Genomic DNA, 24900 nt, shown 5'->3' on the forward strand with positions numbered 1-24900 from the left:
TCCGCTCTGCGAATGAAGTAGGTGATTTTCGCTCTTAGTTATTTCAGTGACAGGTCGCTGCCCGATGTTTCTCCTTTGAAGAGTTGGCCTCCACCAAAGTCCGAAGTTCTGCGAAGATAGACCTTGAGGCTCTCTACTGGGCATAGAGAGGCATCTTCTTTCAGGGGGCATATTCTCCATGGGCCCCATCTTTTGGTGGGTAATTCGTTTTTGGCGAGAAACGTCGGATCCGGGAAGAGGGTAAGGTCTCCTGAGTCAGTAAACAGGATATGACCCTCTTCTCTTGATAATGCCACTATTTCGCTGACTTGGGCTCCTGAAGCAAGAGCAAAAAGAAATATAACTTTCTGAGTCAGATCCTTGAGAGGGCATGAATCATTATCCAAGTTGGAGGCGAAATGGAGCACCTTGTCCAAAGACCAAGAGATCGTTTTCGGTGGGGGTGCTGGGCGTAGACGAGCGCATGCTTTCGGCAGTTTATTGAAGATGTCGCTGGACAGATCAATCTGGAAGGCATACAACAGTGGTTTAGTCAAGGCCGATTTGCAAGTAGAAATCGTGTTGGCTGCCAAGCCCTGTCCATGAAGGTGAATAAAGAAGGACATGCAGAAATCAATGGTGATTTCCGTAGGATTTTTTGCCTTGACGAATGAGACCCATTTTCTCCAAGATGATTCGTATTGCCGTCTTGTGGATTCGGTCTTGTATTCCTCGAGGAAGTCTAGACTTTTCTTCGAGATCCTAAACCTTTTCTTCGCGGCTAGGGAGAGAAAATCATGAGATGAAGGTCCTTGATTTTCGATGATGAATCGAAGACAGTCGACTTCTGTACTTGCTGGGAGAGAACTGGGCCCGGGAGAGGGATCAGCGTGGGCTGCAGCTCCAGGACCAGGGGGTACCAATTGCTCCGGGGCCACTTAGGAGCCACTAGGGCCGCTGTCCCTTTGAAGGTTCTCAGCTTGGAGAGGACTTTCAGCAGAAGGTTGGTGGGAGGGAACAGGTATATCTTGGACCATCTGTTCCAGTCTAGTGACATGGCGTCCACTGCCTCTGCCTTGGGGTCCTCGTACGGGGCCACATATTGAGGAAGTTGATTGTTGTCGCTCGTTGCGAAGAGATCGATCTGAAGTTCTGGGACTTGGTGAGAGATGAAGGAGAATGATCTTGCGTCTAGAGACCATTCCGACTCTATCGGGCTTGTCCGGGATAGAGCGTCCGCCATTCACATTGCGGAATCCTTGTAGGTGAACTGCAGACAGGTGCCACTTCTTCCTCTCTGCCAGACGGAAGATTGTCAGAAGCACCTGATTTATCTGGGGCGATCTTGAGCCTTGGCGATTGAGACATCGAACTACCACCGAGTTGTCTAGGGTTAGACAAATATGGAAAGAGGGAGGCGGGGAGAGTTTCTTCAGTGTTAGAAGGACCGCCATGGCCTCCAAGATGTTGATGTGAAACGTCTTGAAAAGGGGAGACCATGTGCCTTGAGCCTGTTTTTGGTGGGAGTGACCTCCCCAACCCTCCAGCGAAGCGTCCGTGTGGATGTTGAGTGATGGAGGTGGGTGTTGAAGAGGGATGGACCTTTTCAGGGCCGTCGCTTCCGACCACGGCTTGAGGAGAAGCCGAAGTCTGTTTGGGAGCCGTCTCTTAAGGTCTCTTCGAGCGATGGATGTAGAACGTCTCCAGACTCCTGCGGCATCCTTTAGTTGTGCACGAAGCACTGGGTTTGTCACTGAGGCGAACTGTAGAGAGCCTAGAACTCGTTCCTGCTGGCGTCTTGAGATCCGTTTGGATTTCAGTAGTCACTTGACAGACCCTGCTATTTCCTTCCTTTTCTTCTGGGGGATGGAAAGGCGGTGTGACTGAAGGTTCCACTGGATTCCTAACCATTGGAACTTCTGAGCTGGAGAGAGGCGAGATTTCTTCGCGTTTATCTTGAATCCCAGGTGTTCTAGGAACTGGGTGACTTTGCTGCAGGATTTTAAACAATCCTCGGGCGATGGAGCCCAGACTAGCCAGTCGTCGAGGTAGGCCATCACCTGGACGTCTCTGAGGCGGAGCTGTTGTACTATGGCGTCCGCCAGCTTTGTGAAGATCCGAGGGGCCACGTTGAGGCCGAAGGGCATGGCCCTGAAGGCGTAGCTTTTTCTTTGGAGTCGAAATCCTAGGTAGGAGGAACCGTGATGGTTCATTGGAACGTGCCAGTAGGCATCCGCCAGGTCTATGGAGACCGTGTAAGAACCTCGAGGCAGAAGGGTCCTTATCTGTTGAAGAGTCAGCATCTTGAACTTGTTGTTCGCTATGAACTTGTTGAGGGGGGATAAGTCTAGAATGACTCTGACCTTGTCGGAGTCTTTCTTGGGGACGCAAAACAGTCTCCCTTGGAACCTGGTTGACTTTACCCTCCTTATCACTTTCTTGTTCAAGAGATCTAGGACATATTCTTCCAGAAGGGGGGTTGATTGTTGGAAGAATTTCTGGAAGGTTGGGGGTGGTTGAGTCCAACTCCAGCTTAGACCCTTCTTGACGATGCTGTGTGCCCAGGGATCGAAGGTCCAACGATCCTGGAATTGGCGGAGTCTTCCTCCCACCGGAAGCACTTCATTGCTTCTGGTGTCCCGAGGGCTTACTGCCTCGGCCGCTAGCTCCCTTTCCTCCTCTGCCTCTGGAGGGACGGCGAGATGCGTCTCTGCCTGCACCTCTGCTTGAGCCTCTACCTTTGGCACGAAAGGTAGTCGTCGGTTGCTCAAAGGCAGGGGTGAAAACCGGTGACTGGGACAAAACCGGTTGGGTGACCAGCTGAAAGGTCTGTTGTGGCTGAGCAGCCACTTGGGGAGTAGCGGGTCCCGGAAACTGCCGTCTCTGTTGACGTTGCTGGGGTTTTGGCTTGGACGATTTCCTCTTAGGTTGAGGGCCATCGTCCTGAGAGGATTTCCTCTTTTTCGACATGCCCCACTTGTTGAGAATGTTCCTTTTCTCAGTGGCGGCCTTGTCGGTGATCTCTTTCACAAGGTCGGAGGGAAAGAGGTGCTTACCCCAGATGTTGGAGGAAATCAGCCACCGGGGTTCGTGTCTCACTGTGGCACTTGAGAACACGAATTCACGACAGGCTCTCCGAGCCTTCATGAAATTTTACAGGTCCTTTACCAGAGTCGCCATGTGCGATTTGGCGAGTACTATGTAGTGGTCGGGGACTCTGGTGTCACCAGCCATGACGTTAAGCTGTACTTGGAGGGACATGGATGCTGCGAGCCTTTCCTTCGTGTCTTGTTCCCGACGAAGGAGATGGTCATTAAGTTTTGGGAGGTCTTCATTAAACTGACGTCCAGCCACGTCAGGATCTAGTTTTCCCACCACGAAGGTATGCTGGATATCCTTCCAGTGTCGAACGTCGGGGAGAGTCACTAGGGAGAAGGGTCTGCACTCCTCCAGTGCAGGACAGGGCTTCCCTTCTTCCACTGCCTTGTGACACGCAGCGAAGGCCTTTTCCGTAAAGGGAAGGACTGCGTCGTCGGGTGCGACGTAGGTAGGGTGCTTCTTGCTCAGTGCCGGGAGCATTGAGCAGGTAAAGCCCCTACTTTTAACAGCTTTGGCTAGCATAGCCTGGGCCTTCTGGAGATCGAAAACCATCACCTCCTTTGGTTCGGTCTCCTCTTTAGAGGTAGGTTCGGATCGAAGCCGGACGTAACAGTCCGGGTAAGCCTCAAAGCTCGGGAAGAACTCCACTTCTTCCAGGCCAACCGAGCCGATCTTCTCGCTGATGAAGATCCTGCCCGTTGCGATGATCATATGCTCAGCATACCTCCAGGGGTTGGCGTGCGAGCATATCGGGAGGTCCTTAACCGAAATCTTCTTCGGCTCTTTGGAACCTCCCATGGACCTGATGTACTCGTGTGTCACTTGAAGCTTCTTGTCCATAAGGGCTTCTATCATACGGAACATCTCCTGGGCGGATGGGATGGGGTCCGAGGTAGCGGAGGTAGACGGGAGAGACACTTCCGTCGGTGTAGGAGTAGGGGCGGCGGTGGAAGGCGGAGCGACCTCCTGCTCCGACTCGGTGTAATCCACCTGGTCCTCTTCATCGTCCGCGTCTTGGGCCATGAGGGTCCTCTCCGTGTTCTCCGAAATATCCGACATACGTTCCTCGTTGTCGGCATCCAGGTGACACTCGTGCATGGACTGGGCCATGACAACATCGGGTTCCACCGTTATCAGGACGGTGGGGATCTGATCCTTGGGGACCACAGAATCTGGGGATGCCTTTGGGAACAATAAGGCCCTCATGTCTTCAGTGGAAAGGTACGGTCCAGTGGCGTTCTTCTGGAAGCCACGCACCCATTTGCGTAGCTCTCTCGAGAAGCGTCCCTAACCTCCGCTGAGGGAGGATTGTTGAACGCGTCGACCAGGCGATCCTGGCAGACCGTACAGTTCTGCGGGTCCCAGAACTTCAGATCCCCTTTCTTGTTGGCACAAGGGGCGTGGTTCCTACACGCCGTGTGTCCATAAAAGTGCGGGCGCTTCACTGCACAGAAGCTGTGGTCGCACTTCAGTTGCTCCTCCTGTAAGAGAAAGAGGACATGAGTATGGGGGAGTCATAAGGATGACTCTTAAACTAAGTTAAATATTAATTGATTAATTTTAACTTAACATTAAGTGTGATGCATAGAGAAAAGGGCGGAAAGAAGGAGATAGATACATACTCCGTGTAACCCGTCCGGCTGGTTACCGTGTGTTGTCTTTGGGCCATAAGCCCCTCAGTTTGAGGCATAGCCTCCTCAATTTTCTCGTAATACTCAAAAATAAACTACGGGAGAAAGGAAACGACCGTCTCGTTTTCTCTTTATTCCTCTCTACTCTCTACTACAGATTCAAAACAAGAGCTTGGGGGAGCACGCAGGTCCCATGGTTCCTTTTTGTAGAAAACTTCACATAAAAAAATAGATAACATTGTGATACAGACAAGACAAATCCATTTAACCAGCAAATTATAAATTTCTCACTTTTATTCTCTTTAAAGCTTCCCCAAAGGTAAAAAAAAATACAAATATGTGACGAAAACGGGAGAGGGGAAGTCCCGGCTCCCATCCACTCGGGAAATTAATACAGTTTTCACAATATAATCACAATTCACATGGATTACTCTTTATAATTGTAATGACCCAATCATAATAATATATCAACCTTTCAAATAAACATATTTTTCAATAAATCAACTATTTCGATAATGTCAACAAACCTGGGTGCGTTCTCATTGGACAAACACTACACTTACCAGCGTAAACGAACGTTGGGTGCGTTTTCATAGGACAAACAAACCAACATTTAACATCCTCCCCACCATAGGAGTGTCTCAACACTCCTATCATCATCAGAGCCTTCCAAGGCTATCTTATTACCTTAATCTACAAGTCAAGTTTAATAGGAACCTTAATAGGTCTTCCCTTTCGGGACTTACCAACATTAGACACTAAGGGTGATTCTACAGGCTCCTGTCTAAGATTCTCAAGTCTCTCCTCCTGGGAATTACTACCCATTTCACCCTTCAAATCTGTTATTTCTAGATTATACAAATTTTGCACAGGTCTGGATATAAATCCACGTTTGGTTTTAACCTCAACACTTCTAACAACCCCATCTTTTCCAGGATACAACTTAGTAATAACTCCAAGAGGCCACCTTAACCTTGGCACCCGTTCATCCTTTACTAGTACAACAGAACCCTCTTTAAGGTTACAATTTGGCTTGAACCCCTTCACCATACAAGGCAGGTTTCTAAGATACTCAGTCTGCCATATTCTCCAAAATTTGTCTAACTGACCCAGACGCACAGCTTCTCTTACACACAAATCCTTTGAGGATACACCACAGTCTGGATCATCTACTAACTCTAACTGAAAACCTGCAGAACGGCCAATTAGGAAATGGGAAGGGGTAAGAGGATTTGCGATATCAGGTTCCTCACCTACAAATGTCAAGGGTCTAGAATTAATACAAGCTTCCACCTCATGAAGTGTAGTCTCTAATTCACTCTTGGACAAAGAATTAGTGCCCAATGTTTTCCTCAGTGCAACTTTCACAGATCTAATGAGGCGTTCCCACCAGCCTCCCCACCAAGGAGCATTAGGTACAATAAACTTCCATTGGGGCGTCAACGAGCCATAATGTTCTCTTAACAGGTTGGAGACACTCACAAAGGTTCTAGCATTGTCAGAGTAGAACACTGTTGGAACACCCCGTCTAGCTACAAACCGTCTAATGGCCAAATTACAATCAACAACCGAAAGAGACTCGGTGAGCTCTAAATGAACAGCTCGAATGACAGCACAGGTAAAAAGAAGTATATACAATTTCTTGGATGGAAAATCAATACAAAATAAAGGACCAGCAAAATCCAGCCCTGTAACCGTGAATGGAGGAGCCGACTTAACTCTCAACTCGGGAAGTGGCCCCACAGGCTGGGAACAAGCAGAGGCATCACAACGCCGACAAGCCACACATTCTCGACAAACCTTCTTTGCAATCTGACGAAGGCGAATGATCCAGTAACTGTTTCGTAAAGTGGATACAAGTGTAGCAACACCAGCATGCTTGAGCAACCTATGCTGGAAACAAACTAACAGTAAAGCAATGTGGGTACCAGGAATTATTATAGGGTGCTTACTCTCAAAACTCAAGTCTGCATTCTCTAAGCGCCCTTTTATTCTCAGTAGCCCATCCTCATCTAGGTAAGGATCAAGTTTAATCAAGGAAGAACCCCTTGGGAGGGGGAGAGATCTACCCAGAGCATTTACTTCCTTTGCAAAGGCCTCTCGTTGCACAAAGTACAGCAGTTGTACCTTAGCCTTCGTCAATTCTCCATAGGTTAAAGGTCCACTTAATTTGCGGGACGAAGGTCTGCAATTCCCAACAAATCTCAGTACCCAACCTACTACATTAAGGGCCTTTGTAAAGGAACTCCATCGGGTGAATTCAAATAAGGGCGGCTCATTTTCAACTGCAACACAAACTGTGTCAGTATCACATATCTCTTCTGAAGGAATGTCCACCCCCCTGCCTTCCTGATGAGGGAGCGGGGAGGAACAGAGCCAAGGAGGACCCTTCAGCCAAATATCAGACTGCAAAAGCTGCTCAGCAAAAACACCTCGAGATACAAGATCCGCTGGGTTGTCCTTGCCTGGACAATGCTGCCAACATGAAGGAGGTGTCAAATGTTGAATCTCAACAACCCTGTTAGCCACAAAGGTTTTCCATCTATTGGGGTCCCCCTTTATCCAAGCTAGGGCTACTGTGGAATTCGTCCAACATTGAACAGAAACCTCTTTACCCAGCTGCAAGGCGGACGTCACAAACACAACGAGTCTAGCACATAACAGGGCTCCGAGTAATTCAAGCCTAGGAAGGGAAACCCTTTTTATAGGGGCTACCTTGCCTCTTGCAACAACCAGCGATACCTTGAATTTATCCCCCTCAGGCACTCTCATATAAACACAAGCACCATAACCCTTTTCTGAAGCATCACTAAATGCATGGAATTGAACATTAGGAATTTCCTTAAAGGGTGACTCAGAAAACAAGTACCGATCTACTCTAAATGACTCAAGCACAGAAAATCCTACAACCCATAATTTAACTCTGCCTTGCATAGCCTCGGGTAATAGCTCATCCCAATCTAAACCTAATCTCCAGATTTCTTGAAACAGTATTTTTGCATGCATAACAAACGGACATATGAGCCCCAAGGGATCAAAACACCGAGCTATGAGGCTTAGCACATTTCTTTTGGTACAAACAATATCTCCAAAGGGGTCCAGGTTCTCAACCTTAAAGGTAAAACAGTCAGGGGAGGATACCCAGTGGAGGCCTAGAACCTTGACACTCTCTTCACTAGAACCTTCAGTTATAGTTAAAGTCTTACAATTAGACGTACACTTTGACAATGACATACCAGCCTCCTGCAGGATACCATAGGCTTCTTCAAATCTTAAACTTGCTCTGCGGGACTATCAGCCCCAGATAGCCAATCATCTACATACAGATTCGCATACAGTTCAGAAACCACCTCTGTGAGAGGGTATTTCTTTAAATGAAATTTTAAGGTGGCATTTAATAAAAATGGACTACTCTTATTACCAAAGGGCATTCTTATAAATCTGAAATGTTTAACATTGTTCCCCTCTTTCAACAAAAACCTATGAACATCACGGTCCTCCCTTCTTACCTTTATTTGAAGAAAAGCCTTTGTAATATCAGCTGTTAAGGCCACCCTCCACCTTCTAAATCTTAACAACACCTCAACTAAATCAGGGTTGAGTGAAGGACCACTTTCTAAACAATCATTCAGAGATACTCCATTACTGCCACGTGCAGATCCATCAAAAACAGGCCTCACCTTGGTGGTTAGGCTCCCTTCCCGTACCACAGGCCGATGAGGCAAATAAAATATAGGATACCCACCTTCCCGTTGATGGGAAGGAATTTCTTCAATAATACCCTCCTTTTCATACTCATTAAACACCTTAAAATATTGTTCCTGCAGACAGGGGTTTTTACCTAACCTATTATAGAGACCTTCCAATCTTCTCAAAGCATGATGTTCATTATTAATCAAATCTAATTTCATATTCTCAGATTTCCATGGTAGGGCCACTTCATAGCGACCATCTTTAAAACTTACCAAATTCTCAAATTGAACCAAGACTGGGTCAGGGTTCATCGCCTCAGAATGTAGTTCGTTGGGTTTTATGCCAACAGACTCTAGATCCCAAAATTGACTCAAACTACACTCTTGTACATTCTCAATTGCTAACAATTGTACACTTACACCAATATTACCTTCAGACCTATTAAAGGATCCGGACAAAATCCAACCAAAAATTGTCTCCTGGGCCACAAGCCCTTCATGATACATAACCTGGTTGGGGATCATCATCTTCCAATATAAATCAAGGCCTATCAACATATCAATATGTAAATTTCGATGGGATCCATACTCATCGATCAACTTAAGGTGAGAAAAAGGTTCTAAACACTTAGGGTCCACTTTGGACCTAGATAACGGAGGACAAATTACATCAATCTCAGCAACCTTAAAACTATATTTGTGATCATTTGCCCCTACACTCATTATTTCATAAATACTACACAAATCTGCCTTAGAGGCTTTCCCTCCACCAAAGGCAGAAAATGATAAATACTCAGAAGTCAGCCACTTAGGCTTGACCCGTTTGACCAGTTCCCTTGAAATGTAAGACCGATCTGACCCTGTATCAAACATTACAGTAGCAAATGTGATACCCTGATGGCCTACTACCCTGACTTGGGCCGTCTGCAATACACAACACCTTGAATTAACCTTGTTTTTCACCTCACAAGGTGCTACCCCCACATGGGTCACAGAATTTGACCCCTCTTGCACTCCCTCTACTACAGGGTTATTTTCACTAGCTGTTACGGAGGGTTTCGTTTCAGATCTCCGACATACAAGGGAGTTGTGATTCCCAGTCTTGCACTTTGAACACTTAGCCCAACAGGCCTTGGCATAATGGCTTTTAGATAAACACTTAAAACACAAACGCCGATTACGCACGGCTTCTTCTCTTTCTGCAAGGGGGAGCTTAGTTATACCTAAACACCTTTCACTGGGATGCAGCTTTCCACAGAATGCGCAAAACGTCTTCGAACCACTTTCTTCTGATGAAGTTTGAAGGGCAGAGGCTGAACTGGGAGTGTGCTTTTTAGTCCGTCGTTCTACACTGGGTTCCTCGGATTTTCCAAGGCTTAGTCTCTTGATAGCCTCTGCCCTCTCTCTGCCTTCCACTTCTCGTTGCAAGAACTTCAGCAATCCGTCGAGATCTCCTCTTTTCCGTCCACTACGCGACCAGTCCAACCTTATGTCATGAGGTAACAGAGCAAGGATCATAGGCACCAAGATCCGCCCGTACTGTTCACCTCCAACTCCAAGGGCCTCCAAACTGCGCACATGGCCTACTAACTCATCCTGTAATTTCCGCAAAGAGGACGTGTGAATTTCAGTCCTTGCGCTCCTAGATGAGCTAAGTTGCATTAGGGCTTGAAGGTGAGCTGATATAATGTTTTCTGGATCGCCATACCTTTCTTCTAACAACTCACAGGCTATCTTGTAATTAGCTGTTGTTTGGGTGAGGCCCTGTAGTACACCCCTAGCCTCACCCTCTAAAACAGATTGAAGATACATAAATTTGGAAACAAGAGGCATAGGCTGATCGTCCACAAGTGCCATAAATTGGTCCCAAAATGGCCGCCACTCTGTTATTTTCCCGCCAAATTTCACTAGCTGGAGTTTAGGCAATTGCACACTAAAACCCTCATTACCGACTTCACTGCCTGAATTAATATCTTCACTGGACCTATTAGCAACCAAGTTTCTGTCCTTGCCCAGCCTCTCTAAGGTAGCTGCTGCTTCAGTACGGATTTTTCTTACCTCTTGCAGAAAATGGTGGTCTTCAAGTATTCTTCTCTAGAGCTCGTCAACATCCTCTATAGAATTCTGGCCTCGCTGAATTATTTCTTCCCAGTCGGCCTTCTTATTATCGTAGTCTTTTACGAGACTTGTAATTTCATGCCAGGTCGGATTACCGGCCATGGCTCTGGTCAAATCTTCTGAGGCACAACGCAGCCATATTGTTGCCTTCTCTCTCTGCAGCACTGCTCTCCTAAGTTGATTTATGTCGTTGGGGAATCCAGTAAATTCAGCCTCGCTCTCATCTGATTCCCGGGTCTGGGCACCATGTTGTCTTTGGGCCATAAGCCCCTCAGTTTGAGGCATAGCCTCCTCAATTTTCTCGTAATACTCAAAAATAAACTACAGGAGAAAGGAAACGACCGTCTCGTTTTCTCTTTATTCCTCTCTACTCTCTACTACAGATTCAAAACAAGAGCTTGGGGGAGCACGCAGGTCCCATGGTTCCTTTTTGTAGAAAACTTCACATAAAAAAATAGATAACATTGTGATACAGACAAGACAAATCCATTTAACCAGCAAATTATAAATTTCTCACTTTTATTCTCTTTAAAGCTTCCCCAAAGGTAAAAAAAAATACAAATATGTGACGAAAACGGGAGAGGGGAAGTCCCGGCTCCCATCCACTCGGGAAATTAATACAGTTTTCACAATATAATCACAATTCACATGGATTACTCTTTATAATTGTAATGACCCAATCATAATAACATATCAACCTTTCAAATAAACATATTTTTCAATAAATCAACTATTTCGATAATGTCAACAAACCTGGGTGCGTTCTCATTGGACAAACACTACACTTACCAGCGTAAACGAACGTTGGGTGCGTTTTCATAGGACAAACAAACCAACATTTAACACCGTGATCTTCATCCATAGACAATTTGCTGTGACCGAAGGCACAGGATAGAATTCAACATGGAATGCCCGTAGGGCAGTGGGAATTCTATTGGAAATTGTCAAGGATATAAGGCTAGGACTGAGGCCACTCAGACTCTAGAATTGGGAACTAGAAGATCCCATAGGGTAACGGTTTCCGGCAACCAGCCGTGCTAAGATACTCACAGCATGCTGGAAATCTGTGATATGCAAGAAGACAGCATGGTTACTAATAGAACGGTAAGATAATACCAATCCATTTACGTAATCAAGTCATCTGGTTGCGATGTAGGGCTATCAACATCAGATGATAGCTAGTAGAAGGGGGTGCAAGTCGTCTTGACGCCTCCGGGAGGCTCCGGCAGACCGCCGGCACGCCGGAGGCCGCTCCAGCAGAGTTTCTGGCATTAAGGAAGACAATATAGAAGTCAAGAGTAATACCAGGGTGGCGGCCGCCGGCACAGCGGCGGCACGCCGGCATGGAGCGGCGGCTCCGGCAGCCGGAGGTTGCCGGCTTGGTGACAGGGACAAGGATGGTTATAGCAGAACCGGAGTGCCGGCAGTGGATGCCAGCACTCCGGGGGCCGGCCGGTGGATGGACGACTGAGGCTATGAGGAAGAGGGAAGGCCATCGGCTAGGCGCTGGCGGCAGGCGGCAATCCCCCGGCGGCAGGCGGCAATCCCCTGGCACACGGGGGACTGGCGGCACCAAGGGCAAGGGGTAAGTCACCAAGGTAGGAGGTGGGTATCACCGACAGTAGAGGCGGCAAGGGACCGGCACCAGGATAGAGAAAGAGACAGAAGGGGGGATGTAGGGGTCCGGCCACGGACCCCAAGACATCCCACCTGAGTGGGTGTACCTATTATAGAGGCTAGCCCTATCACCCAGAAGCAGGGGCCGCAGAGGACCGGGAGCTAAGGGAGCCCAAGGGAGGGCAGGGAACACCCAAGAGGGGGGAGAACCCCTGTAGACAGAACGCATCCAGTGGCTAACCCCATAGGACATTATGAAGGGTATATGTACGAGAGCGGACTGCACACAGGAGCTCAAGGTAGCCCTATCACTCCACCCTAAGGAGGAGTTGTAGGACAGGGGACAGATGGGTATAGGCTAACCTAAGTATAGGCTAGGCCATACAAGAGATAGGTGGGGAGGGGAGAAGAGAAGGGTCTTCTGTGGGGGAGGTTCTGTACCAGAGCGGCCACCAAGGAAGGGAGGACACTCCCTAGCCTAAGGTAAGGCAGCCTGTCTGAAAACGGTGCATGGGTATCGTTTCAGCAAGGTACAGCACTAACCCCTCCAAAACCTAACCTAGAGCAGGGATGTTACGCCCTGAACTAGGAAGGATGGAAGACGTATCGCTATTGCAGGAAAGGTCGTAGACCTAGCCCCAGCAATAGAGGAAGGACTAGCCGTTCCTCATTCTCGGACGCAACCCTATGGGGGGATCATTCCCTTAGGGAGGACAGAGAAGCGATAAATTACTCTGATATGAGCTTGATCCCCTTACGTGGTAGCGGGAGCAAGGCTACACAGAGGGGATGCCCTAAGCCAGGGGATGAAGGAAGCATATAGGGGTCCTACTTGTAGGTTAGGTTAGAAAGACACACTATCTAACCTGTCCCTTATATGGTCCCTGAAGGCGAAAACACTTGCATCACAGTCAATAGTACTGTATTGTAAAATAATGCCACTATCTTCATAAATAAACCTAGGATCACTGATAAATATCATGCATGAACACTGATATAGGCCCTCTAGCCTAGGGGCTATACTAGCCAACTGGTATGGGGTCAGTTGATGACCAATAATAAAGCGTCAAAACACGATATAAAAGTTCCTAGCTATGAAGACTAAATAACTAATAGTATCGATTAGTTAATGAGGCCGGAAAACGCAGTTGAGGCTATCTAAATGAGGCATGCAAAACAACAGCGACGCCATAAAATGGCCGGTCCGGTTGAGGCACAGCTCTGCCACAAAACATAAAATATCTCGAAAAGTAAAAGTTACTTTACGGTCAGAGCTTATTTAAACAATACTGGAACCTTGTACTCAACTTTCCAGAAGAAGGCGAGGCCGAAGGTAGCGACATAGCGAAGATGCAAGCTGATGAAAATACACAAGGGAAAATCCGTCTTAGCAAGGCAAGCTACTAGAAGAAGGATGAGGACGGACGTGACATCATTTAGCAATGGCGCCCGTTTGTTTACGTCTCGAGTACCAAAAGTAGCCACGAACTAGATTAGCTGTGGAACGGCTCCCCAGCTATTCTCCGCCCCTACACACCGAAGTGTTAACTCTGTTTGGGGTGTAGATAGCTATGTGGCGCGTTAATACATGCGTCCCCTGTTGATATACGATGTCTTAAAAGGGAAACCTTTAGGATACTCGCTCCAGAAGTTAGAATTCTGTGATAACCTGTGGTTAAATTCTCTGGGAATATTTAGTAGTGATATACCCAAGGAAGCTACCAAAAAGGAACCTTCCATCAGGACGCCATGGCTTGAGCCCAAAAATATATATATATATAAGAGCAGTAAATTATTTGCCATATCACTGGCCACTAGGCTGAGACATACTGTGCACTCTCAAGACAATATCCCGAAGTACATCCATTTTGGAATTGAATGAAAATAATATTATGAGAAATAATAATGTCTGGAAAATTGACTTCCAAGAAGCTTTCCCTACAGCAGATATCTAGATCTTAACCTGGGGGATTGGAACGCCAGCACTCCCGTGCCAACTAATCAGAAACATACAACGCTGCCGTTAATCAACCATAATAGTGTTTTAAGTTCAGATATTTTTATATATTGGATTTGTCTCAACCAGTACCACCTCAGTCCTCTGTGTTCAGGCACTACACCTAGCACAATGTAGTACACCTCAACTGAGAGTGCTAGACAATAATTAAATATAAAGAAAATAACGTAAGGGTGTGATAGGGAGCAGTACTGTATGGGTTAAGATATTTTAGAATTCGGCCGTGGGCCTAACTTTAGAATTAAGATCGTTCACATCAGCAGCACAGAAAAATAAATTATAATTATAAAGGCCCCTTTCATTGTATGCTTACAATAAACCATCCAGAATTCAACTTAAACTAAAAAATCTTCTTGGACAAAATAGCCTCAGACATGTGAATATTTTAATTGCCTCTGAGGGAGCTATCCAAAATGAGTCTATATAATTAACATTATAAATGTAAGATACGTTTCCTTACTTTAGCAGAATATCCATTCACATTTAAAACCTGATTTGTTTGCAGTTACAGTTTAAATCTAATGGCACTAGCTATTTGCTGACTTCCACAGAGTGGCAATAATGTTTTTATTTTCCCCCGGTAATAACGGTATTCCTCAGGAGTCACATTCACAATTGTTATTGTTCTCAGTCCTCCACCAAGGGGTCCTGCCCTCAACTTCATTTCCTTTTGTCTTGTACCTAAACCCATTGTTTTTTCCTAGGGCAGCAACACTTGCCATCGAGGTAGGAGCCTTCAGGGAATAGATTGACGTTATGTACGTGATTGTCATCGAAAAAAAAAAAAAATGTTGTTACAGTATTGTACAGTAGTTTGTTATATGAAGGAGTAAGTTTCCAGTTGTAGATTTAATTTGTCAGGGATGTCCAGACTCTTTTAAGAGGAAAATTAGCAGATGTATACTGAGGGGTCATGTCCCTAAAATTAGATTTTGGATAAAAGGATTGTGTTCATGTTAATTCACAATGATACATTGATACACAAGGGGTAAGCTCAAAGATCAAAGTTAATCAAAGATCAAAGTTAATCAGCCTTTAGCGCGAGAGAGAGAGAGAGAGAGAGAGAGAGAGAGAGAGAGAGAGAGAGAGAGAGAGAGAGAGAGAGAGAGAGAGAGAGAGAGAGAGAGAGGCCGATTGATTTTGTAAATAAAATGTTAATCGTTGTGAATGCTACAGATCACTGTAGAGAGATAATGCCGTCAATGCACCTATCACGGTACACTGCAAGCATTACTTAAGGATCTTTGCAGCATCTCTTCGAACCAAGTTAGTCCCACTTTTAGACTCTTGCCTAACTTCCTCCCTTTCATCTTACTGCCCAACATTTCAAATTTGACTTAATAGTGCAATTGCAGGGTTTCCTCCAAAATGTACGTGGATGCTGAATGGCTTCTTCAGCCCCAACGCAGGGATGTAGGACCCTATAGTATATTCATAAACCCTACCAGTGGTAATTATCGTAATTTTCTTTTGTATCTACAGCATAAATTATTTGCTTATTTCTTTTAATTACATCTGCAAAAATTGTCAATTGTTTTCTTTTATCCTCAGATTTGAACGGTGGCAAATTTTGGCAGATGAATATTCTGTCAAGTAGAGGGACTAGAGATTGCTTGGTAAATGCAACAGACACAATTATATGAAATGTCTGCCTAGCATCGATTGCATCTGTCAGCGGTACTGTACAATTAGCCTTTGCTCCCACCTTCTGTGATATACTTACCTGTGAAGCTGTGATATGCCTTATATTTGTTAGAATTTGACAAAGTTCAGTCCAGACATTTCCTAAAATGCCACCCTTTGGTTTAGTTGGTCTTTTTTGTGTTATCCCGCTTGTGTGTGAAAATAATAAAAAGATAAAAGTTTTTAACTCTAGAAAGCCATGACTTGGAATCTATTGTTGAACGTTATCAGCTGTTGTAGCTCAGAGTGACTTGATAATTTTAACGACCATTATTGTAATCTTCCAGGATTATCATCCCAGCAATTATTTACTGCCTATCTGGTATGGGGAATTTAAAGAAATCCGAAAAAGAATTATTATGAAAAGGTCATTGTCTGCCACTTGATGTAATTTTCTGATAAACTTTGTTCAAGAGCATATTAAAAATGTTTGGTTGGGCCAAGAAACTCACAGGTATTTTCCCAAGCCAAGATTGCGAGCAGGCTCCTTTGACCAAAGCTGAAATTGATCAAGAGAAAAATACAAATCAAGATATTAGACAGAGTCCAGATAAGGAAGGAGAAAATTTAATTCTTGAACCAGGTGCAGCCCCTGAAAAGAGAACCCCAAGCTTTGTGAAGAAATTACCCCACCTTTTAGGAATCAGTAATGATGGAAGAAGTCCATCTTTAAGAATGAGGTCTAGAAGTAGAAGTCCAAGGTTAGCTGTTACCTCAACTCATTCAGAAAGAGCAGTATCAGATCCTCCAGAGAATGGCACTCGTCGTAATTCTGGGGTTTCGGCTGCATCTTCTCAAGAGAAGTCTTCTAATTCTCGTACACAGTGGTATTTCCAATCAGATAATGAATTGCCAGAAAAGAGTTACTTGAGCTCAGAAAAGTATGTACCACCAGACCATCATGATGCTTCGGATAGACAATCAACACCTGAGAGGTATTACACTCCTAACAGTAGCCGTCCTACTTCAATAAAGTCTTTGAATACTGAATTGTCAGAAGTTAATGCCAAACCTTCCATTTCTGAAAAACTATTCAGTGAAGTGCTGAAGGGTTTTGATAAGTTGGGTGACATCAGGTCATCAGTGTTTTCCAAAGATACAAAAAATTCAAATATGAGAGAAAACTCAAAAGAAAGCAATGCACCTGGTGGAAGTAAATCTATTGGGAGCTGCTCTAGTGAAAGAGTGGGAAATACTAACCATAAAAGGACAAAACAAATCGAAGGTGATGTGATGAATGCTGGAATTAGCAACCACATTCAAAATGGAAAGGATACAGAAAATTGTCAGACAAGCAATAGCTTTGTTAATCAGTCGGGATCTTCAAAAAAGGAATTTGACAGTAATATTTCTAAGAGGTTAGTGAAGTATTGATACCTGTAACACAATTATATCCTTTTAGTCTTACCTCACCTCAGACATTTTTCACTTACTTGAGCATATTTTCATTTTCGTCAGGAGCAATTAATTTTGATTTAGAAATTTTTCACTTTATATTTTTTTTTTTCAGTCGTAATCTGAGGTGAAATATATTTTAGATAACAAACACCTGACTATGAGCATTGGAACTCTATTCAGTAAAAGTTCAAAGCTTAGTACTATAACTGTCTATGAATTAGACTTTTTACTTTCTAGATTTCACATATTTTACTGCCATGACTTTTCTCTTACAGTTGTCTGCTTAGTCAACCCGCTGTCAAACACATGGTAGACCCTAGCGTTTCCAGATCTGGCGATGAAAAAAATACCCAAGACATGACACAAAGATCAACATCATCATCTGCAGTCAGTATATTACCTGAAACTTTAGATGACACTGTATTTGCAATTAGTAGCGATCCTGCGCATTGTGTATCTGAACATGGTTCAAGTGAATTAGGAGTGTCTCAAAAGAAGGAACTTTCAGCATTGGAACAGCGTTCTAAATTTTCTACAGCACAGAAAGCTACAGAAAAGTCTTTAGTATTTCAAACAAAGGATTTTCTTGCTGACAATGGTAACATACCCCTTTCCCAAACTATAGTTCATGACATAGCCAACGAAGGATCTAGTCAACCAAATTCATTGGAAGCTGCTCTTCTGTCATTTGAAAAAGCAGTTGAGTTATTTCCCTGTTCATCAAGTAGTTCTCGCAAAACTACATCTCACTCACCGTCTCTTCATTCAAGTGATTCTATATCTGATTTTTCATCTGGTGACAAACAGAAATTTACAGTTCCATCCTCACATACTTCTTCCACATCTTGTCCTAAAGATGAGATTCTTGGTGCGTCAAAAGACATGGTGGTACCAAATTGTCTACATAATATTCCTCTGGGTGAGGCACAACAAGAATTTCAATCAAGAACTTTTAGCTCATCGTATGAAAATAAGCTTGCAAATCCTTCCAAAGTCTGTCCAAGAGATCAAAATCCCACCTTGCAACCTTTAATTTGTTCACCATGGAATGTTCCAAGAAGGTTAGTTGAGTCATCACATCCTACACAAGGTAATCAAGCAAAGGAAATAATTCAGACAACTCTTGATTTCAAAGGTAAATCACATAATGGGACACTACCATCATTTTCTGCTGAAAGTAATCTACAAACTGCTAGTCATTTGTCCCATCCAGTTAAGTATAATGAATCAAAAGTCACACCACAGTCACCACTTTCCCATATTAGTCACCAAAATGATGGAGTTCAAGCATCAGTTCCTTTTCATGGTAATCATATGGTAGATGTGAAAAAATCAATGCTTCCTTTTGAGAACTATAATCCAAAAGAAGTGGACAAGTCCTCATTTCCTTTAAGTGATGTAGGAAGGTCTTCACTTTCACCAAATCAAAGTCAATCAGGCGACGATCATATATTAATTCCAAGTAATGCAGTACACGTATCACAGGCATTATTAAATTCTATAAATAGCCAGCCAAAAGATGTAAGTCAACCTACTATTTCTCAAAAAAGTAGTGAATTGAAAGATGGACTTAAATGTCTAAAAGGTACCAGTCATACATCCTTTTCCCTTCCTATTAATAATCAGTCAAACATTGAAAAACATTCAACAATTCCTACCCAGCAAAGTGAAAGATTTAATGAAGGTTTCCCTGATTGTAATCAAGTAAAAAGTACCAGTCAGTCGCCTGCAATTTCTATAATTAAACAAAGTAAAGATGAAAAGCAATCAGTGCCTATTTCACAGAGTGGTGAACTGAAAGAATTCAGTCTGTCATCACTACCCACTCAAAGTTATCAGTCAAATAGAAGTCATTCCTTGCTTTCATCTCAGAGTAATAAAACTGAAGAGGTCAGCCAACCATCACCCTCACAGAGTCATCAGCCAAGTAGAGGTAAGCCATCACCTCCCCAAAGTAAGGAAACAGAAGTTATCAATATATCTTCATTGTCATCTCAAAGTTGTCAACCAGATGGGTTAAAGCCATCAATTCATCCCCAAAGTGATGGAACTGTAGCAGCCAAACATTCTTCATTGGTTCACCAATCTTATAAACTAGAGGGATTTCAATCATCACTAATTGTTCAGAGTGAGGAGTCTAAAACTATTAGTCAGCCACTACCACTTGACAGCCACCAATCAGATGACTGCCAGCTACTACTAACTTCCCAGAGTGATGAACCCAAAAGTATCAGTCCATCATCACCACCTCTGGGGCAAGAATCAAATGGAAGTCAAGCATCGCTATTGCCCGAGATTAATGAACCTCAAAATATCATTCAGTCATCACCACCTCAGAGTCAACAACCAGATGAATGTCAGCTATCGTTAAACCCCCAGAGTTATGAGCCTAAAAGTGTCAGTCTGTCATCACCTCAGAATAATCCGTTAAACAGTCAGTCGTCACTTCCTCCCAAGAGTGATGAACCTAAAAGTCTTGTTTCATCACGACCACCTCAGAGTCCCCAACCAGATGGATGTCAGGCATCATTTACTCCCCAGAGTGAGGGATCTAAAAGCACCAGTCAGTCATCTCCACCTCAGAGTCATCAACTAGATGGCCAGTCATTACATCCTCCCCAAAGTGAAGATCCTAAATGTGTCAGTCCATTAACACCACTGCAGAGTCATCAGCCAGACGGATGTCAGGTACCACTTCTTTCCCAGAGTAATGAACCTAAAAGTGTCAGTCCATCAACACCACTGCAGAGTCATCAGCCAGATGGATGTCAGGTACCACTTCTTTCCCAGAGTGATGAACCTAAAAGTGTCAGTCCATCAACACCACTGCAGAGTCATCAGCCAGATGGATGTCAGGTACCACTTCTTTCCCAGAGTGATGAACCTAAAAGTGTCAGTCCATCAACACCACTGCAGGGTCATCAGCCAGATGGATGTCAGGCACAACTTCTTCCCCAGAGTGATGAACCTAAAAGTGTCAGTCCATCAACACCACTGCAGAGTCATCAGCCAGATGGACGTCAGGTACCACTTCTTTCCCAGAGTAATGAACCTAAAAGTGTCAGTCCATCAACACCACTACAGAGTCATCAACCAGATGCATGTCAGGCACCACTTCTTCCCCAGAGTGATGAACCGAAAAGTATCAGTCCTTCAACACCAGTGCAGAGTCATCAACCAGATGGATGTCAACCACAACTTCTTCCCGAGAGTGATGAACCTAAAAGTGTCAGTCCATCAACATCACTGCAGAGCCATCAACCAGACGGATGTCAGGCACCACTTCTTCCCCAGAGTAATGAACCTAAAAGTGTCAGTCCATCAACACCACTGCAGAGCCATCAACCAGATGGATGTCAGGCACTACCGTTTCCCCAGAGTGATGAATCTAAAGGTGTCAATCCATCAACACCACTGCAGAGTCATCAACCAGATGGATGTCAGGCACCACTTCTTCCTCAGAGTGATGAACCGAAAAGTATCAGTCCTTCAACAACAGTGCAGAGTAATCAACCAGAAAGATGTCAACCACAACTTCTTCCCCAGAGTGATGAACCTAAAAGTGGTAGTCCATCATCATCACTGAAGAGTAATCAACCAGATGGATGTGAGGCACAACTTTTTCCCCAGAGTGATGAACCTAAAAGTGTCATTAAATCAACACCACTGCAGAGTAATCAACCAGTTGGATGTCAGGCACCAGTTCCTCCCCAGAGTGATGAACATAAAAGTGTCAGTCCATCAACACCACTGCAGAGTCATCAACTAGATGGATGCCAGGTACCACGTCTTCTGAGTGATGAATCTCAAAGTGTCAGTTCATCATCACCACTACAAAGTCTTCAACCAGAAGGAAGCCAGACACCATTTTCTCCCCAAAGTGATGGAACTAAAAGCATCAGACCATCATCACAACCTCAAAGTCATCAATTAGATGGTCAGCCATTGCTTCTTCCCAAAATTGATAAACCTGAAAATATTGGCGAGTCATCATCACCCCAGAGTCATACACCAGATAAATGTCAGTCATTGTTTCCTTCCCAGTGTAATGAATCTACAAGTATCAGTTTGTCATCTCCATCTCATAGTCAGCGACTAGATGAATGTCAACCATCACTTCCTTCTCAGAGTGAAGAATCTAAAAACATCAGTCATTCATCACCACTACAAATTCTTGAACCAGGTGAAGATGAGCCATCAATTCCTCCCCATGGTGATAAACCTAATTGCTTAATAAAGGAATCACTTGTCAAAAGTAATGTACTGAAAGGGGAAGGTCATTCATCGCCCCAGTCTCACAATGATGAACTAGATTTAGGGCTAATTTCACTTCCTTCTCAAAATGATTGCATAGATATATGTACGTTGTTACAAACGAATGTAAGTCTTTCGTCCAACTCACTGTCTGATAAAACTGAGGATGTTCATCAGCCATGTGAACTTTCCCAGAATAATCAGCAAAAAAATTCAAACAGATCATTATCATCTCAAAATATTGAACTGAAAAATGAAAAACAGCAATCATCATCCATATTTGATAAGCAAAAAGGTGCCACAATGATATCACTATTACAAGATATACATCTTTTGAATAAGCACTTACATGATACTGTAAATTTGCCTCAATCTTCTGAAGATAAATTGATGGACGGAAGTAACCTATCTCTTTCTTCTAAGGGTAATAAGCAGTCAGAAATAACTCCGTTGCCGTTGATTTCGAGTCCATCATCTCACATTATTCGTATACCACAGTGTGATTTTATAGATTCAGAACAAGAGACAACTCAGTCACCAAACCTTTCATCAAGTAGCTGCTACAAAGAGAAGCATCACATAACAGAACTAGTACCAAATCTTCAGGACACCATTCAGCAAAAATCATTTTCAACAACAAGTGTAACTGATAGTACAGTTCAGGGGCATCGTCCACACAGCTTCATGAACGTGGATAATTGTTCAAAACTGCCTTTGTTATTTGGTCATTCTGATTCAACTCATCGACCATTTGCTCCATCAAGTAATTCTCTAGAAGTTTCAGGAAATGTTACCCAGGAGATATTCGTTGACTCAAGCAGTACACTTCAACCTAGTAAAAACATTCAAACATCATCTTTGTGCAATAGATTTTCACTCCAAGATAGATCTAGACATAATTCTGGTAACCTTGATAATGCCTTAAATTTACAGGAAATTGAAGGTAATCCAAACCCATCTGAAAATATTTTGGACAAAAAGAAGTCTAATTCACATACTTCAACAAATATTCAGTCAAGTAATAATAAACTTGTCACACCTTCAGTTCAAAGGATTTCTGAAGAAATGGGAAAGGCTGAATTGTCACCAAGTACTTCATGTAACGACACTAGTGTTAAAGATGCTGACTTGCAGCCTCATGGATTTGAAATGGCCAAACAACATATGATTACACCTCCCAGTCCAAAGAAGGTACCAATAAATGTGGCTGGATTCGTAGATAAAAAATCTTTTGCCAAATCTGATGTTTGCCAACCATTGGGGTCACACCATAGTCCTTTTTCAGAAAATGAATTACAATTGGAAAGAAATTCCTTTATCCCTTATGAAAATAAATTAACTTCTGTAGCAAGAAATTCAGAGCCCTTGACTACAAGCACAGCATCTTTAAGTGTATGCAAAATGAATGAAGGGACAAGTTTTGATGAGGGTGCATCTGGAACTTTGAGAAAGGTTTTAGATACCAAGAGTATCAAAGAAAAAGAATCTCAGAATAATGGTCAAGTCACTGAGAAAGATATATGTCAAAACTTGGAAAGAGACTCGGCCAATACTTCAAGTACATTACTTGAAGGGCATACAGCAAATGAAGGAATTTTGTCTCCAATGGCATCTTGTCAATTATCTCATGGAAATGTTCCAGGACTGACTAGGAGAGTCAGGTCTCAAACAAGTCTCACAACAGAAGGTTGTGATTTGCAGCTTCCTCAAGCAGGGGAAAATCTCCAACCTTCTTCAAGAAAATATTTTGATAAGAATAGGTCAGCATCAGTTACCAAGCTAGATGAAATTGATAAGAGGGGAAACATTTCAGTGGTCAGTTTGACAGCAAATAGTAAGATTACTTCATCCAAAGAAGATGGTTCACTTCCTGCATCTCCTCTGGCACCACGCCGTAAGAAAAAGTGTGATGCAGCGTCTGTAGCTCAGCCTCCAATGTATCAACAACCTCTATCAGGTAAGTTATTCCTACGTGAAATATAAACCATCGTCATTTAAAGGGGTTTACTCCATTGCTGTTTGGCTACAACCAAAATTAAGGAAATTGTGGGATTCTGGTAACATTGTATGGGTGTCACCATCCCAATCATGCAAGGTAGGAGCAGCTGGATCAGCGTGACTCTCATCACTGTACTCCTGGTTGCCATTTCAATCAGACTCTGCTTCGACCGCTGTCCATGCAAAGCTTTCCTTTGTGCTTTTTCTTTACTCTCAATGCATTTGTGATTATGAGTGTTTATCAGGTGAATATGAGAACCTGCCCAAGTCTTGGAGGTAGTTCTTGTGGCACCTTCATGGGCCAAGTGGAGGTACTGTAGAATCAATCCTTTTTGTTCTGTATGCCGTGAATTTTACAGGGAATGGCCACCTTCTCAATGGGAGAAATAGAATAGTCATTGGAAGAAGAAGGTTAAGAAGGATTGCTCTCCTGGTTTTTAATCAACTGAAAACATGAAACAAAAGTCTTCCTCTCTCACTCCTGACCTTTCTTTTTCAGATCCATCCTTATCGGAGTTTCCCCAAAAATCCTCCTGACCTTTCTTTTTCAGATCCATCCTTATCAGAGTTCCCAAAAAATCCGTTACCCCAAGGAGAAGACCATTTTGTGCATGATTTTGTTAATGTTTTATCAACTATTATGATTAGTGAACCCGCGATCTTACATAGTGATGTATCTCTTTTGTCTTCGCTTTAACAATTACAGAAAAAAAAAATTACGAATTACGTTGGTCTCGCCATCTTATATGAACCTTAACAGGTCTCCATCTGCCCCCATGAGTGGGAATAACTTGGGAGATCGTATTTTTGTTTCAGATTTTATAGATCAGGGAGCTTTTCCTCCATAATGCAAGAACATTACCCGGTGAGAATTTTAAAAGTATTACCTACATGTATGCCTCAGCGAACACCACACCGAGAGGTGACAGATCAGCCTATTTCTCTAATCATAGAGGTAGCTTTGTTAGAAGGAGCTTACTTACTTTTCTTCTTTCTGCACTCACAATGATTATGATCTTTTTCTGACTCCTAGAAGTCCTAAAGGTAAATCTTCCCCTCAAAAAGAAGCAACCAGCTTTTCTCCAAGGAAGACTTCAGATTTTTCAGGTACTGTAGACCTCACTAAGAATTACAGACCTGGTTGTATAAACCTAGTGCGAGTGTAATGTTAGGTCTGCACCCACAGGCTCACAAACGAGTCCCACGTTCACTTTCAGGTACAAGGAAGCATGCTATCAATATCAATCAGTCATGGAACGAGCAAACAAATATTCATGCACCTACAGAATGTGTTGACTTTGTCACGCATCACAAGTAGACGTACAACTGAATATGCCACCATCCCGTCTCGCTTGCAAGCAAGACGCGAGGTAGCCATCTCACGAGTAACAATAGCTCCTTTTGACGTAACGTT

General features: G+C 43.7%; 1 protein-coding gene across 2 annotated transcripts in view; it reads left to right on the plus strand.

The window, feature by feature from the left end:
• The window catches only part of LOC137641558 (serine-rich adhesin for platelets-like), a 100926-nt gene that overhangs the window by 42301 nt on the left and 33725 nt on the right, over positions 1-24900 (plus strand). Inside the window, exons 2-4 of one of the 2 annotated variants that reach the window (XM_068374239.1) lie at positions 15705-15830; positions 16124-17194; positions 17510-23445. In XM_068374239.1, coding sequence (XP_068230340.1) covers positions 16263-17194; positions 17510-23445 — 6868 coding nt within the window. In that variant the 5' untranslated portion in view covers positions 15705-15830; positions 16124-16262. Of the gene's footprint in view, positions 1-15704; positions 17195-17509; positions 23446-24900 lie in introns of both variants that reach the window. The other variant, XM_068374238.1, reaches the window with a different exon arrangement.

This window comes from Palaemon carinicauda, chromosome 5 (assembly GCF_036898095.1).
Source record: "Palaemon carinicauda isolate YSFRI2023 chromosome 5, ASM3689809v2, whole genome shotgun sequence".
NCBI lineage: Eukaryota > Metazoa > Arthropoda > Malacostraca > Decapoda > Palaemonidae > Palaemon > Palaemon carinicauda.